This window comes from Pholis gunnellus (genome assembly GCF_910591455.1).
Source record: "Pholis gunnellus genome assembly, chromosome: 9".
In the NCBI taxonomy this organism is placed as follows: domain Eukaryota; kingdom Metazoa; phylum Chordata; class Actinopteri; order Perciformes; family Pholidae; genus Pholis; species Pholis gunnellus.
Genome location: NC_136535.1, coordinates 14,433,859 through 14,448,874, shown reverse-complemented (window position 1 = coordinate 14,448,874; position 15,016 = coordinate 14,433,859). Strand labels below are relative to the sequence as shown.

The 15,016-nt window shown below is 44.3% G+C and overlaps 1 protein-coding gene across 1 annotated transcript in view; it reads right to left on the bottom strand.

Annotated features, from left to right (window-relative positions):
• Window positions 1-11,153: 11,153 nt before the first annotated feature.
• arhgap35a (Rho GTPase activating protein 35a) overlaps window positions 11,154-15,016 on the bottom strand; it is a 55,061-nt gene continuing 51,198 nt past the window's right edge. Inside the window, exons 5-7 of the mRNA XM_079166316.1 lie at window positions 14,215-14,346; window positions 12,652-12,757; window positions 11,154-12,181 (exon numbers count right to left, since the gene is read on the bottom strand). Coding sequence (XP_079022442.1) covers window positions 11,689-12,181; window positions 12,652-12,757; window positions 14,215-14,346 — 731 coding nt within the window. The 3' untranslated portion in view covers window positions 11,154-11,688. The remainder of the gene's footprint in view (window positions 12,182-12,651; window positions 12,758-14,214; window positions 14,347-15,016) is intronic.

The following is a 15,016-nucleotide window of genomic DNA, read 5'->3' as shown; positions in this document are numbered from 1 at the left end:
TAAATGAAGAGAGTGTATTTAATAGTCTATGTGTTTGTTGGACACATTTGATGTTCTGTATGGCAGTGGTTCTTGGGGGTTAGGACCCCCGAAAGGGTCACATTATGATTAACCATAAAAAGAAACAAACAAGCTGTGCTTCGTGACTCAGTGAGGAGGTGCTTAGGTACAGCGAAGCTTTGAGCTAATTGCTAACATCAGCATGCTGACATGCTCACAATGACAAGTTAATCAGGTATAATGTTTACCAGGTTCCTCATCTTACATTAGTGTGTAAACATGCGAATATTTGCTAATTAGCACCAAAAATAAATTAGCTGAGGCTGATGGGAATGTCGATAGTTATAAATACAATTATTGGACCAATTTTGACCTGATGATGGTGCTAGATAATAAGTCGGCAGATCACCAAAGTGATTACAATTCATCCTGAAAGGTTCATGAATGTCTGAACCAAATAAAATTGCAGACAAGAGAATGTGTATTTCCCTCAAAACCACAAACGTTCACCAAAGTCTTAAATACTCTCACCCTCTGGGCACCATGATACCATGGCAACCCATCCAATAGCTGTTGAGATATTTCAGTCTCAAAGATGTGGACCGACCAACCGACCAGCTCACAGAACATCAATACTTTATCACTATTTTAGTTAAAACTATTGCTGTCCAAAAACCCTGCAATAAATACTACTTTCAATCTTTTTTGAGAACTGTTGATTATGTCAACTTTATATCTGAGGCTTTAGTTTGTGGTGGTGTTGTTGAATTGTATTAAGTTTTATATTGTTCATCCCATGTGTCTTATAGCACACTGTCTCACTGTCCACCCTCACTAGGTTTACCTAATAAACTAAATTCAAACAAATTCAATTCATTTTTTTAGAATTCAACTTATTAATCTTTGTTTTTTTTCTTGTAAAATTCTTGGCCGTTTTGCGCAGCGTATGCGGAAATCTGAGAGGGAAAAATCAAGCTGCTCACAATCGCACAGACATGCACAAACTATGAAGAGGGGTCGCATGTTACTGCCTGCTTCATTATAAGGGGTTATAAACCAAAACCGCTACAAGAAACTGTCAAAGTTTGTGCTCCGAAGCATCTGAATTTGTATGGCTAATTATACATTGATAATTGTAATAGCTCATATCTTTGTGTATACATATATTTTAGTGATGGTGTGTGAGTGCATGCATGAGCGTGCATGTGAATGTGTGTGTGTGTGTTTTGATTGACAGCTGCCACTGACCTGTGCCAGTCAGAGTGCCATACTGCGGGGCGGTGGGGTCGATCGCTACGGAGAAGACCTTCGCCCTCATCTGCATCCTGCCTTCATTAGCAGAGCCAGGCAAGGAGAATAACAACCCAATAAATTAATAAAGAGAAAGAGGGGAGAGAAGGAGGGAGGGAGCGGACAAGAGGAGAGCAGGCAGAGCAAGGGTAAAACAGGAAGAGAGAATGAGGAGAGGGAGGAAGGAAGCAGGCATGAGGAAAGGGCAGGGAAGGAAAGGCGTGAGAGGAAAGAGCGACACACTGAAGTACAGAGGGCTGGGAGTGAGGAGATGGAGGGGAGAGCTGCAAAAATAGTGTGTGCGTTTGTGAGTGAGAAGTAAGAAGAAAAGCTAGTGAATTAAAAGTACAGAAAGCCCAAGGAAGTTGCGCAGGAGGAGAGTAAAAGGTACATAAGTATTGAATTCATCCCTAGTATTCAATTCCAAGTGCAGATAGAAGATGCATCCACAGGACATTGTGACAACGCACCGAACCGCAAGTCGACCAAATTTGTAAATCTACCCAAGAAGGACTGGAAACGGATTTTGCCAAACATATCTCCGGGGCTGATTAAGAAATGTGGCTCGGAGCCCTGTTTAAACAGAGTATTGATACATTACCATCTGTACTGGCTCTTAAATGCCAGTATTGACAGAGATGCTCTAACTGGTCCACAGAGTAGCATTTTGACCGGGCCAAATGTTCCAGACTTCCCCCCTCCCTCTGGTTCATGATTGGGTTGACCACACAGCAAATGTGTTGATAAAGTGTGAGGTTTAATCATCCACTATTGTAACGGATACATAGCCGTGCTGGTGTTGTTCAGGAGGTAAAGAAAAAAAAATACCTCTACACTAGCAGTAAAACACACACAGCAGAGTCCAGAGGAAGCTTGCCACGTAAATAAATTATGAACAAGTATGTTACACAGGATATACTTGGTCGGGAGCTTTCCCAGGAGGACTCTAGCAAAGATGTTTTCCCATCTTCCAGCGGAGTTTTGCACCATACAGCAACTTCCATTACTCCGTCTTCATCAGCATGATGGATGAAATATGCGGCCTATCCTTATGCCAGGAGATCTATGATTTAGCCCTTTAACAGTGAACTGTACGTTTCAAACTCATCTAGCGTTCTACAAAGAGCCTGAGGAATACAATGGCATAGAGATCTGGGATAGTTTTGTCACTGTGTTCGGAAAACGACCGTATAGATCGATCAGTTTGAAACACTGAGAGATGTTCATCAAGCCGATCACAGCCAAGTCGAACTGAATTCGGAGAAGCAACAACATCAGCCTTCGTGCAGCCTGCTATAAGCACCCAATAAAACACATATATAATAATATCACATCAAAAAAGCCCCATCTGATGAGAAGACACAGGTAATGTGCCTGACCCTGTTTTCTCTGGCTCTAACAGAAGTGCTGGCTGTTCAGGGTCGCGGAGAGTGAGCGGGGCCTGCTGTGCTGGGGAGGAAATTCTCAGGACGATCGATGCAGAGGATTAGGGCCGGCTTTGGGGCTCAGAGGCCTGGATCTGAGCGGTATTCTCAGTGGGGCCCCTGCGAGAGCCGGAGAGGAAAGCTGGAGGAGAGAAAAGAGGAGGACCAGGGGAGAGGAAGAGAGAGGCTAACCTGGAACTGTCAGGAGGCTGAGGGAGGGTTGGTCAGGCTGGGAATAGAGGAGCTGTCATGGTCCCAGTTGAAATTATGAATGGCGCTGAGACTCAGCCACCCACTCAGACAAACACTGGCCAGTCTCATTGGATAAGCTGCGGAGCAATGAGATTGTATGTAACACAAGAGAGAAAACAGACTGATAAACACAGATGAAGTTGGTTATTTTGCCTCCTTACTCTCCATATTTTTAATTTTCTTCACGCCAAATCGGTAGTTGTCTTCTAACTTGATGATTGCAGCACACAACAAAAGGCTCCCTCCGTCTGCGAGTCTGCCTCTGATGCTCATGATTGGTCAGCCCGTTCGCCAGCTCGCCGCTTTCCCCCGGGTACAGACGGTTGGATCCATGATTCATTTTGCAATGAGGAAAAGAAAAAAAAGAAGAGAGCGCATGTGAGAGAAGAAACAGCCAAGACCACTGGGAAATTATACGGTGGAGCGGCGTGGTGGATCTGGAATTAAACGGCATAATTAATCAAGCAAAAAAACAAGCACGTTGCTCATACATTTATTATTTGCATTTTTTCCACTTCAGGAGATGTAATCAGCAGATATACGTCGGGGCCCCTGATCCATGTCACGGGGACCTGGAGGCCGAGCGCCCATTTAGACCACTGACCCTAAAAGCGTAAAGCGGGATCAGTTCTGTTCAACGCTTTATTTTATTCTCACTGACTATCATCTCCACACAATGCCCTCTGCCTCCAAAGTAATCTCCACAACAAGAAGAACAAGTCCCACAGAATCATGTTGTTATCTCCCTGTCCTTTAAATTAGGGTGTCTGCAAAATTGGGTTCACAACTCTGGGCTCTCTGTGGAGTTGTTCTGCATTATGCAGTGTGTGCACTTGACCTGATGAAGCAAAAACTAGCCACTTTTATAAAAGATAGCGTGGAAATATTACAGCAATATGATCACATAGCAGTAAGGGGCTGGCAAAACCATGTAAACACCTCACAAAACAACTTTAAAATAAGTAAATCACCATTGCAAACACAGCTACAGAGGTCACATTAGGTTGCACGCCAATTAGCAGCCCTCGCAAAACCCCTGTACACTACTGCAAGTTCATCATACTGTATCCTTATGAGTTGTTTTTCCTGACTTGTAATGACTTTCAACACTGGTCCTCACGATGCACCTGCAGGTTGGGCACAGATAATTTGACTTATTTCAAACTTTATTAGCTGTGTCGTATGTAGTGAATGCCAGGTCGTTTTTTTTACAGTCTCAAATTTGTAACTGACAAATGCTGCCGTATGTTTAATAATGATTTATTGACTTAAAATCCTTTTTTTCATGTGGTATGTTACAAAACGTTCCTAATCAACTACATTGATGAATCCCAAAGTTGTTACTCCAGTTTTGCAATAGCGCACCATTAAACCCCTTCAACATCCCCAGCATCCCCCGTCACATGATGCAGATGTCTATGAGCTACAACATGAGCAGATTGCGTTATTCCCCCCTCAGATTGATTTTAATGGTGTTTGGACTCCTGGAGATGGAAAAAATAAATAAGCAACGATTTGTGGTAAAGGAGAAATAAGCATAATTTTGTGAGTTGTGTTTATTTTTTCCTCCCTCCTTGATCATCTCACGACCCCTCTCGGTTCGATCTTGTGATACACCAGGGGGTCCTGTCTCCTCTGCTTGGACCAACTGACCTTAAGGACAAAAAGTGTACATTCATTTACATTTGAAGAAACATTGCATATAATATAGAGTATATCACAAGCATGCACACGACCTATAGGCTATAGCTTTCTAACTTTGATCTATTATTTAAGCTTATGGCTTGGATGTTATCTGTAATACTCGATTTTCCTCCTGGTGATCAATAAAGTTTGATCTTATTTGATCATCTTATACAAATAAAGAAAGCTATAAAGCACAAAATTGGCACACTATATTTTACCCAGTTATAAATTGTAGTCCTGCTATTGTCTACATAAGTATTGACGGTAGTACAACAGCTTGTTGTTATTATAGGAATATTGATCACGGAACACAGAGCATTGCTGAATTTGCACGTAGAATATATGTTGCAGCCTACATCATGACATGCACTTCATCTTTCACCTAGTTCTCCTGTGCCTCCGCCGCATGTATCTAACCCTCGTTATGCCCATTATGCATAAATACATCCGCCAAATAGTTTGAAACGTATCACTTTCCAGCTGGTCAATACGGCTTGTTCCTGGAGCGCCGTCATCAATCGAGCCATCAATATGGAAATACCACTGTGACCCAGACATTAATCAATGGGCTCCTCGGGGAGACGAGGGAGGGCAGGGGCACCTAAAATCATCAATGAGACGGATCGGCCCGCAGTCAGGCTCGGACAGTCCGTATTGATAAGAGCATTTCCACCTGTAGCGGCCCAGAGCCGGGGAGGCAGGGCCGCATCTGAATTCAATACCCGCCGCCGCAGCTGCGAAGCTCGAAGCCCAGAAAGACACGGTTGAGCGGAGATACGTGCCTCGACTCATCATAAGACCAGTCTCTTTTTCTCCATATATGTCCCCTTCCTCCTCCTCCTCCTCCTCCTCCTCTCTGTCTACCTCAGAACTTTTTCTTTTTTTTTGTGGTCGTGCCTCGCACTAAATAACCACATCACGCCTCTAATACAGAGCAACAATAGCTTCAAATTAAGTTCTTTGTCTTTATTCCGCGGCTTACTTTGCCGTGCACCTCCTCCTCCTCCTCCTCTCTCTCCCCACACGATCTCTGGAGTTTAGTCAAACCTATTTCCTCCTCCCAACTTCACACTGTGAGAGAGGGGAAGTGGAGCTCGACATCAATGAGAAACGTCTTCAGACGCTCGTCTCACGCATTCATCTCACTGTGAGCGCTGGATTAAAGCCTCGTCCCACTGTTGACGTCCAAACCTTAAACCCGAGCAATTAGGTCCACGCTCCTCCGCGTTTACCATGCGTTACCCGGGTACAGCAGAGCGATGGCTGGTGGGTAGTGTGGGACAAGGCAGCCTCCCAGTGGCGTCTTTGTGTACGCACAAGGAAAAGCAGCAAAATGCCAGTGAATACATTTAATATAGAATAAAAAGGGAATATGAGATCATTGTGATTTAGTTAAGACGGCTGAAATGGGAACAAGCACTAGCTCTAAAAGCTTTATTCTTTTGTCTCATTTTGTTATTTCCCCTCAAATTAGCTACTAATTATGGCATTCCTGTCAACCCTGAGTGGCTTCATCCCTACACTGGCCAGTAAAGCAAATGTTGACGATCCCCATATTTGACTTCCAATCAAATCCCACACCACTCTCTCCCTCATGACACTTCTTAAAGGTTAGAGTTCAAGGGTTGTGTGTCCTGTGTGCACACGGGCCTGCCCTTTTCATTCCCAATCAGCCGCTCTCTCGTCGTTTTTTTTTCCTTTTTCTTCCTGAGCCAGAATGGAGAGATGGACCACAAAGGTCATGGACATGGATTTCCTTTGGTTTGACTCAATGAAAAGGTCAGATGAGGGCACCATGAAATGGCAGTGAGGCCTTCACATCGCCCTCACAGGGACCCGAGTCCTTAGGCTACATCGTCCCTGAAAATGGCACAGGCGGAGCCCTTCTCACAAAAAAAACAAACAGGAGAGTCCCGTGGGTCGCTGTGATCCCATCTGGTCCCCTGGGTGGCTTTAGTGGCCCTTCAACAGTGTGCAGAGAAAACGGAGACAAAAAACTGTGGTGGAAAGATCATAGCATTCTGTGAGAAACTAAACTTATAGACTTATATATGAATGTACACGTCTTCTTATAACTGCTACTTAACTGGCAACAGTGTTCCGCAAACTGATAAAACAACAGACAAGAGTTTATGGAAATTGCTCTTTACCCACTTTTCTTGTACAGTGATTTATTTAGTAAGTGTGTGTGTGTGAGTAGGCCCGTCTCTGTAGTAATAGATCAGAGTTGTTTTGCTCCTCCAAAGCAGCTGCATCTCTGAAGGTAGGGCAGAGTGGCCATTAATCGTAAGGTTTGTACCAGATTCCTCCCGTCCACATGAAGTGTTACGACACGGAGCACCAGACTGCTCTCACTTTGGACTAAACATCTGCAAAATGAATGTCACGTATCTTAATAAGGGACTTAGCAAGGAGTTTAGGTGAAGATGGAATCTGCATGTTTGTTGTGCGCAGGAACAGATTTCTAATTTACCAAGCTAATTGGTTTACATATATATATATATATATATACATATATATATATACATATATATATACATATACATATATATACACACACACACACACACACATACTGATTATACAGTTTCATATGATTTTTCTTTTCAGCAATTCTTGACATCAAACCTCTTACTATGACACTTTTCCCAGTTATCCTGTAGGTGGTTCCAAGCCACAGGGGGCTGCAAGATGAATCTGAAGGGTTATAAGATGATTAACAGCTAAATATAGTCTACTTGTTACACATTTTATTTGATAAGAATTTAACTGAATCTTTATTTTCCTTTAAGAGATTAATTTACCTCTGAGTCTCTAAACCTTTTAAAAAGTAAAACAACAAAACAAGGACAAACTCACATTTTGGGTAGAACTGGTCACAAACAGACATATGTAGCCGCCGCTGACGGGCTGCAAGTAGACGTCTCTCTGCTTTATGGTGACGCAAGCCAGGAAAGGTTGGGAACCACAGGGGTAGACCATCACTGTACCTGCCCTGAATGCACTCTTCTGATTTTACAAAGTAGGTTTTGGAATTTGGATGTGTTGCCTGACAGGAAAAGTCATCAGAGCCATCATAGAACGCTGATAAACAGCAATGTATAAATAGTAGTTTGACAAAAAACAAAACTCAACTCAAGTTCCCCTTTCTAGCTGTTCCGGAGCTTGTCTGAGGTTAATTGAGATTTAAAAGTTGATTAAGAATGAATTACATTGACTGCAGACTGCTCAGGATTTCCTCATATGTTCACGCTAATCAATTATGTGTAAAAAAAAAGAGACAAGAAGCAGAAGTTTTACAAGATTTGATTTATTAACTATGATACAGATCACATAAGGCCTTGCTGTATACACCATTCCCATTGAGACAAATTACCATACTCAGCAAATAATGACAGTTTTTTTGTTTGATGTTATCTTTTCACTTTACAGCACTTCATTTATTTTTTTATTATTTTCTCCCCCCCCACCCCCTCCCTCCCTCCCTCCCACATTATTTCTTTATATTTTTTTTATCATCTCTTAAATAGTGAGAGTGGTGGAGCCCTCTTCCTTGGTTGGGAAGAAATCATGCACTATACTGGGCTGCTCTCTCAATCGTTCACAAAGAAATTGTTAAAAAAAAAAAAAAAAATGCTTTGTATTTTTTAATTATTAAAATAAAACAAAAAGAAAGTTTTTTTTTTTTTTTTTCTATCACCACTGACTAAAGGGCAACGTGTTAAACCCCCTAACATACCAATAAACAACCATTTGAATATAGTTTTGCTTGTTTCTCATTTTAACTTAACAGACATCTGTCACCATTGTTGCAAAAAAAGAAAAGAAAAAGAAAAGCAATGCAGCCACATATCGCTGAACCAAAGTCACATTTTTTTAATTCAATTGTTCTTCTAAACTGTCACTTTGCTTCCTATCTCTCCCTCGACCCTTTTTTCCACAGTCTTTGGCTGCCTCACAGTCGGTTCAGTATTAACACATTGATATACACAGGGAACGCCACTGGCCGGCGTTCACACCCACAAGTACCAGTGGTCACCCCTCCTTCCTCCCTCCCTCCCTCCGTCTCCCAAATAATGATCCCATTCACCCGTTTGCTGCCCGTCTTCCCTCCCTCTAACCCTCCCCAATCTCTCCTCCATCTCCCTCACACTTTCTGTGAGGATCAGTGTGTGTAATCTGGACGAGCTAACAGGGTTACACAGCGGGGTAATGACCGCAAGGAGAACTGCATTCCTCTCCTTCACGTTTATTTGGATCACACGGGTGTCTGGCCGTCTGCCAAGCACAGCTTGCTAGCATGTTCGCCCAAACCCACCCGACCAAACACACGTTCTTAATTCCTCTATCCCCTAATCACACACACACACACACACACACACACACGGTAAATAGGTAGTGTTGACTTATAAAAGCTCCTTTAAGAGTTCAGTGATTGGTTAAAAGTTGGGTTTTTTCTCTCCTTTTGGGCAGAGGACAGTCTGGGGAGACATGCAGAGATGCAACTCAGTGTCAGACAGAATAAGTGACCCTGCTGAGCATCTGCTTAACATTAACACGCATAAGTTCACATGCGTGCACACTTTCTCGAGCTCACAGAAACACACACACACACACACACACACACACACACACACACACCTACACACTTCATAAGCTGCTTCGATCAGGACTCAGTAATCATCTTCCAGCCCCATCTCACTGGTTTCTACGGTGACAGCAGGCCGGGCCGAGGAATTCTGTGATGCTCGGTTCCAGTCATGCAGACGGATGAATGGACTGTCTGTTCTGTCTGTTCCGTCTGCTGTCTCTCCCAGACCCAAGTGTCTCTCTTGGACTAGGAATGACTAGGGGATGTGGTGGCATAACAGTGACAGCGGGGGCCGACTGGTGTCGTGGTTACACTCTTGCAAAATCATATATTTTGAGTGCACAGAGAGCAAGTTTGAGTCTTCCTTTCAGAGGTATGATGCTGTGTCCTAAGAGGGACAGCATGCTGAGGCCTGGAACAGTGCTCACCAATTACTTCCAACAATAAAAAGCCTCCCCTGCCACCTGCCAAAGCTCGAGCCTCACTTCCAGCTCTTACTTTCTGGACCCTACTGCTACATTTTGCCTCAATCTCCGAAATTCTTATATCCTACCACTCACACGGGGGCGTCTGGAAAGTGGCCTGCACTCCTTTACAAAGGGCTGAGTGCTGTGGTGAAGTGTAAAGTAACAACAAAAGACAGAGGACATTTTACTCACTGCATATCTAATCAACTGCAAGAGCAGAGCCTGAATCTATATAATCTCAATTGATTTGTATCAGATTTAAAACTGCAGTTTTTTTTTTTTACTTACACTTTATGAGCTCGAAAGTTAATTTTTACCTGACATACAGTGATGAAAAATCGTAACAATTGCACCTAATAAGAGAATCTGACACCACACAAACCACAGAAGGAAAATGGTGCTACGCCCATGCAGTAGTGGAAGTCAGGTTATGGCTGCAATACCCATTTCTTCCTATAGATGTCAGTGGTGTGCTCCCAGAGTGAGAGAAAGTAGGGTGGACTGACATTAAAGTGAACGGTGGCTGTCATGTCATGGCAGCTCCAATTTAAAATGTGCCTTCAAAGTGCTCAGAAAAGTGCTTTTTGAACAAGGTCCTTACTGTGGAAACTGCAGAACCGACTCGCTCGTAAAACCACCACAGCGTGAAAGAAGCAACATGACAGGTGAAGGTCCGACACTGGAATTATTCCCACTATCTGCCTAATGCAGGGAAATTCAGGTAAAACAAAAAGGCATGGATATATGCACACACAGACTGGTAGACTCTCACGCAGACACTTACACACAAGGCCACGCATTGAGTGACAGGCCCCCTCCCACGATTCTGTCAAATGAAGGACAGAATAAAACACGCGTTGGGACAGCGGGAATGTAGAATCAAGATTTAGACCGATCAATATATCCAACCGTTTCCTTCATGTGTTTACAAAGTGCATGAGGTCGAAGTTGAAACCAAGAGAGCGAGAAACCAAACAGGAGACTGGGAGGAGCCTTCCCAGAATGCAAAGGGTGTGAGAGTTCCCATAATCCTTTGCTCCAATGTGCTGCCAAAGCAGATCCGGTCTGTTGAGATTTTGTTTTTTCGGCGCTTGGCATACTGCCTCAACTGAAACTGATTTTGTCTGTGTGCGTGTATCTGTGTGAGGGGTTGATAGATAAGAATGCGTGTGTGTCGCAGAGGACAGAACATCCTGTCGGGTGAGTAGTAACACGTGTTTCTTGCCTCAGTCCTCTGTACAGTGGCCAAATAAACAAACGTGTGTTAAGAACTCGCTCTCTGCTACACCTTGTCCCAGCCACAGCCTCCCAGGTGGGAACAGTATGTGGGCGGATTGCAAAAAAACGTGCGCTGGCCACAAAAACTCCCAGGTGGCTTAGGGATTGAGGAGAATGGTTGTCGGAGGCACACTGGCCACTGGGTGTTTTGTGTGTGTGTGTGTGTGTGTGTGTGTGTGTGTGTGTGTGGTGAAGCAATCCCAACATAGCAGAGTTCACATTCCCCTTTCCACTTTACTTCTGAGTCCCTCCCTGAGTCCCTTTAACAGTTACTGGCAACATCGCACTCATTAGTGTGTTTGTGTGTAGGTTCTCTATAAGGCAAGGAGGGCAGGTCTAGGTGAAGTGACACAGAGACAAAGGGATGAAGTGGCGAGGGGGTAGAAAGATCATACCGCCAGTTCAGAGGCTCTTCAGTGTTCCCCTTTTCTGCCTTGTGTGTGTGTCCGTTTTTCTAATATTAGCAGAGGCTCAAACGCCCCCTTCTTCTCCCAAACACATAGGTCTCTCCCTGTACATACTGCATCTCACTCAATCTCTCCCAACTTGTCTTCCTACCTCTGGTTCCCATTTCAATTTTTCTTCTTCAATTCCTTCCCAAACTTCAAAATCTCTTATTCTAAACCCTTAAATCTCTCTGAATCTCGTTAGCCGTCTTCTTCGTTTTTTTTTTCCCCCCTTCTTTCCCTTGATCCCTGGTTCACAGCGTGTGTTGTTCCGTAGGGGGGTGATGGGGGTGTAGGGAGGGCGGCAGCAGGGCTGGGATGGGGGACTGGGGAGTAGGAGGTGGGGAGTGGGGTGGGGACTGATGTTGATGGAGGTGGTGGAGGTGGTGGTGGTGGTGGTGGATAGGAGGGCCGTAGTGTGGAATGACTGGAGGGGTTGCTGGGAGGACATAGGGAGTCGGGGACGGAGTCGGCGAGGCTTGGTAGCCTCCAGCCATGCAGGAGTAGGCCGAAGTTCCTCCCCCGGAGGAGAGCGAAGAGGTGGGGGAGCCGGGGAGGCCGTCGGCCAGCGGCTGATTGTAGAAGAAGTATGCGCACTGGTGGATGAAGCTCTCGATGATTGTCTGGTAGGTGCGGGTGGCAGTCAGGGCGTCCATAGTGGTGAAGTCTGGTCTCATCAGTGTGGGCCAGAAACAGATGGACAGGTTCTCACTGGTCATTAGGTTCAACTTGTTGTTCTGGTTCACCCTGCGCAACACAAAGACACCAAAAAGAGAAATTAATTGGCCACAAATCCCCACAGTTCAATCACATATTATTATTCCTAAATAGCTTCATTTGAAGGAGGTAAAAGTATTTTATATTTCTGTGTGACAGATTAAATTTTCTCTTATTCTTTTAATCATCTTGTGACAACTCAGATTTTTCTTGGGACCTCTTGGGGGTCCTGACCCACCGGTTTGGAACCACTGATTTATACAGTTTGACTACAAAGTTTTCCTCGCATCTATGGAGCAGAGTATTCATCAACACACACATAGAGATAACACTGCAATAACACAGATAATGACTCAACCCGAGCAAAGCAACCTCTATTCTGTCAGTAAGCTACTATCGGTGATGTCACTGCTAGGTCACTTGACTGGATGACCGGCGGGGGTTAGTCAGCACGGCTGTCAGAGGCGGACTCTGACCCCATCACTCACTCACTCACTCACTTGTTCAAGTGGCTGGCGACATATTTGAAGACCTCGTAATTCTCTTTGGGGAAGCGGCGCAGAATGTCCTTCATCGTCTGGAAGCGCTGCTCCCTATCATTGATCTCTGAATGGTGGCAGAGAGAGAGAGAGACGATAGAGGTTAGAGGAGGGAGGAAAGTGGCTGAAAGGAAAGATTAAGGGAATCTATGGCAAAGATGTCAGGGGAGTGAGAGTTAAGACGAGGGGGCTGGGGGGGGGGACGGGGGCAGTACAACGGAGAAGAGGAGAGTTTGAAGAGCATAGTGAAAGCAATTGGATTCAGCTCTCAAAAAATACGTGCAGAACACAGCAGTACGAAGTCATGAAAAAACACACACAATCAAAAAGGACTATAGTTACAGTACAAAAAAACCCCAGACAAAGACCACACACATTCCAAAAGAGGAAAGTACACCCATCACAATGTCCTATAGATTACAGCAACTCACACACAAACACACACACTGGGTGTGTTAAGCCTGATGGCAGCGAGGAGTGAGTCAGAAAAGCTGACGTCACCGGCTAACACAGTCCATCCTGTGTGTGTGTGTGTGTGTGAGCGAGGCCGAGCGCTGCAGTGGGAACAGCAGATGTTCTCGTCCACTTCGAAAACATGATTTACAATCAGAGAATTTGGGTTTTGTATTCCCACAATGAGGTCAGTGTGGATCAAAAACAGATTTCGTGCCTGATGACTTAACACAGCCCCAGTTCCTCCTGCTGTACGTCCATCGTCGGTAATGAACACATAACTTCCTACGGCTTATTTAAAGTAACGTCACCATGACAATGTGCACTAAAAATCCACCCGCCCAGCTTTTTTCGCATCCCTTCTTTTTCTCCACCTCTCACGCCTGACAGTAAGAAAATGCCCAGCGCAATTTGCAATTTTCAACCGAATGAAGTCTTTCTCGTCTCTAAACTTGTGTTCACTCCGCTCTTCTTTTCCTCTATTGTGGCACAGACTGCAGGAGCTTTATCAGGTCTCTGTCACGGCTGAAAACGCTCGCCATGGCCGTTAAAAAACACACACATACACACACACAGAGCTCAGTGAGTGACAGCAGCCTTGCGGCCCGGGGGTAAATCTCTGTGGCGCGATGCAAGACTAAGCTACGCCTTAAATCTCCATTCCAACAGATTACAGGACACAAAGAGAAAAAGAGAGGCCGTGGAGAGCTCAGGAGCACCCTCGTTTATCTCGCATATGACTGTTTTCTCATGACTTCATCCGGACCCCGCTATCCATAGTGCTCCTGCATCCCTTCAACATGTGCAATCATCCCCAAATTCTCCTCCCACAAGCCTTAAATATTCTCTCCTCCATCCCTTTTTTTTTTCCTCCGTTCCCCATTTCCTCACGGAGTGGCAAATCTAATTCTCACGGATGGTTTGGGATTGCAAGAGTTTAGCTTGTTAGGTTAAAGAAAAGTTACAGAAAAGGATTTAAGGTCAAATCCAATACACTTCAGGTTTTCGTGCAGAACTCTGCCCCGCATCCCTGAGCCCCAAGTCCCCTTAAACCAGAGCCGAAGGACTTACTGAAGGCCTCCACCAGCTCTCCCTGCATGTTGTAGGGCACCAGAGGCTCAGGTAGCTCGGAGAAGAAGGCCTTCATGGCTCCGGCTACTGTGTTCATGGTGAAGTCTTTCTCCACCAGGTCCAGGTTGTGGTCTGGAAAAAGAATTGAAATGGAGAGAAGACATTTAAAGTACAAAACGCACATACCGTATATATACATATCATCATTCTACATGCATACAGTAAATAAGAGAGGAGGCTTCAATAATAATGATAATAATAAAAATGTTATTATTATTAAGACAGCATGGTGGCTTGACAAATCAATGAACGGGAGTGTTTTATATGAGCTTTGCATGAATGTAATATAGTCTGTTATTCAATTTTCTGGATCAAAAACTGACATTTCGGTCTGGTTGCGTTTGAGGGTTTTATCCATAAAGCCTACTTACGGAATTATTCACCGTTTGTGGTTGTTTTTGATTGTGCAACACAACTTGTAGACAAGCCTGGACAAACAGGTCTGTTCAATTCATCATTTAATCAATATGAATAGAAAGCAAACGGCATCTTTGGCGATACCATAAGATACTTTAGTTTAATAATAGAGGTAGAGTGAACCACAGACACTTGTAAAGTAGATTTAAGCCGAGAGAGACCGGTCAGACAGCAACACCACTAAAGAGGCACTCAAGTGCGTGAGTGCGTGCGTGCGCGCACAAGAGACTTAATTAAAAAAAGTAATTTTCTGATAACTTTTTACTTGACAAAAGGTAGTATGTGTAGAAAGATGAGGGGCTGAAAAAGTAATAGAGATACGGTG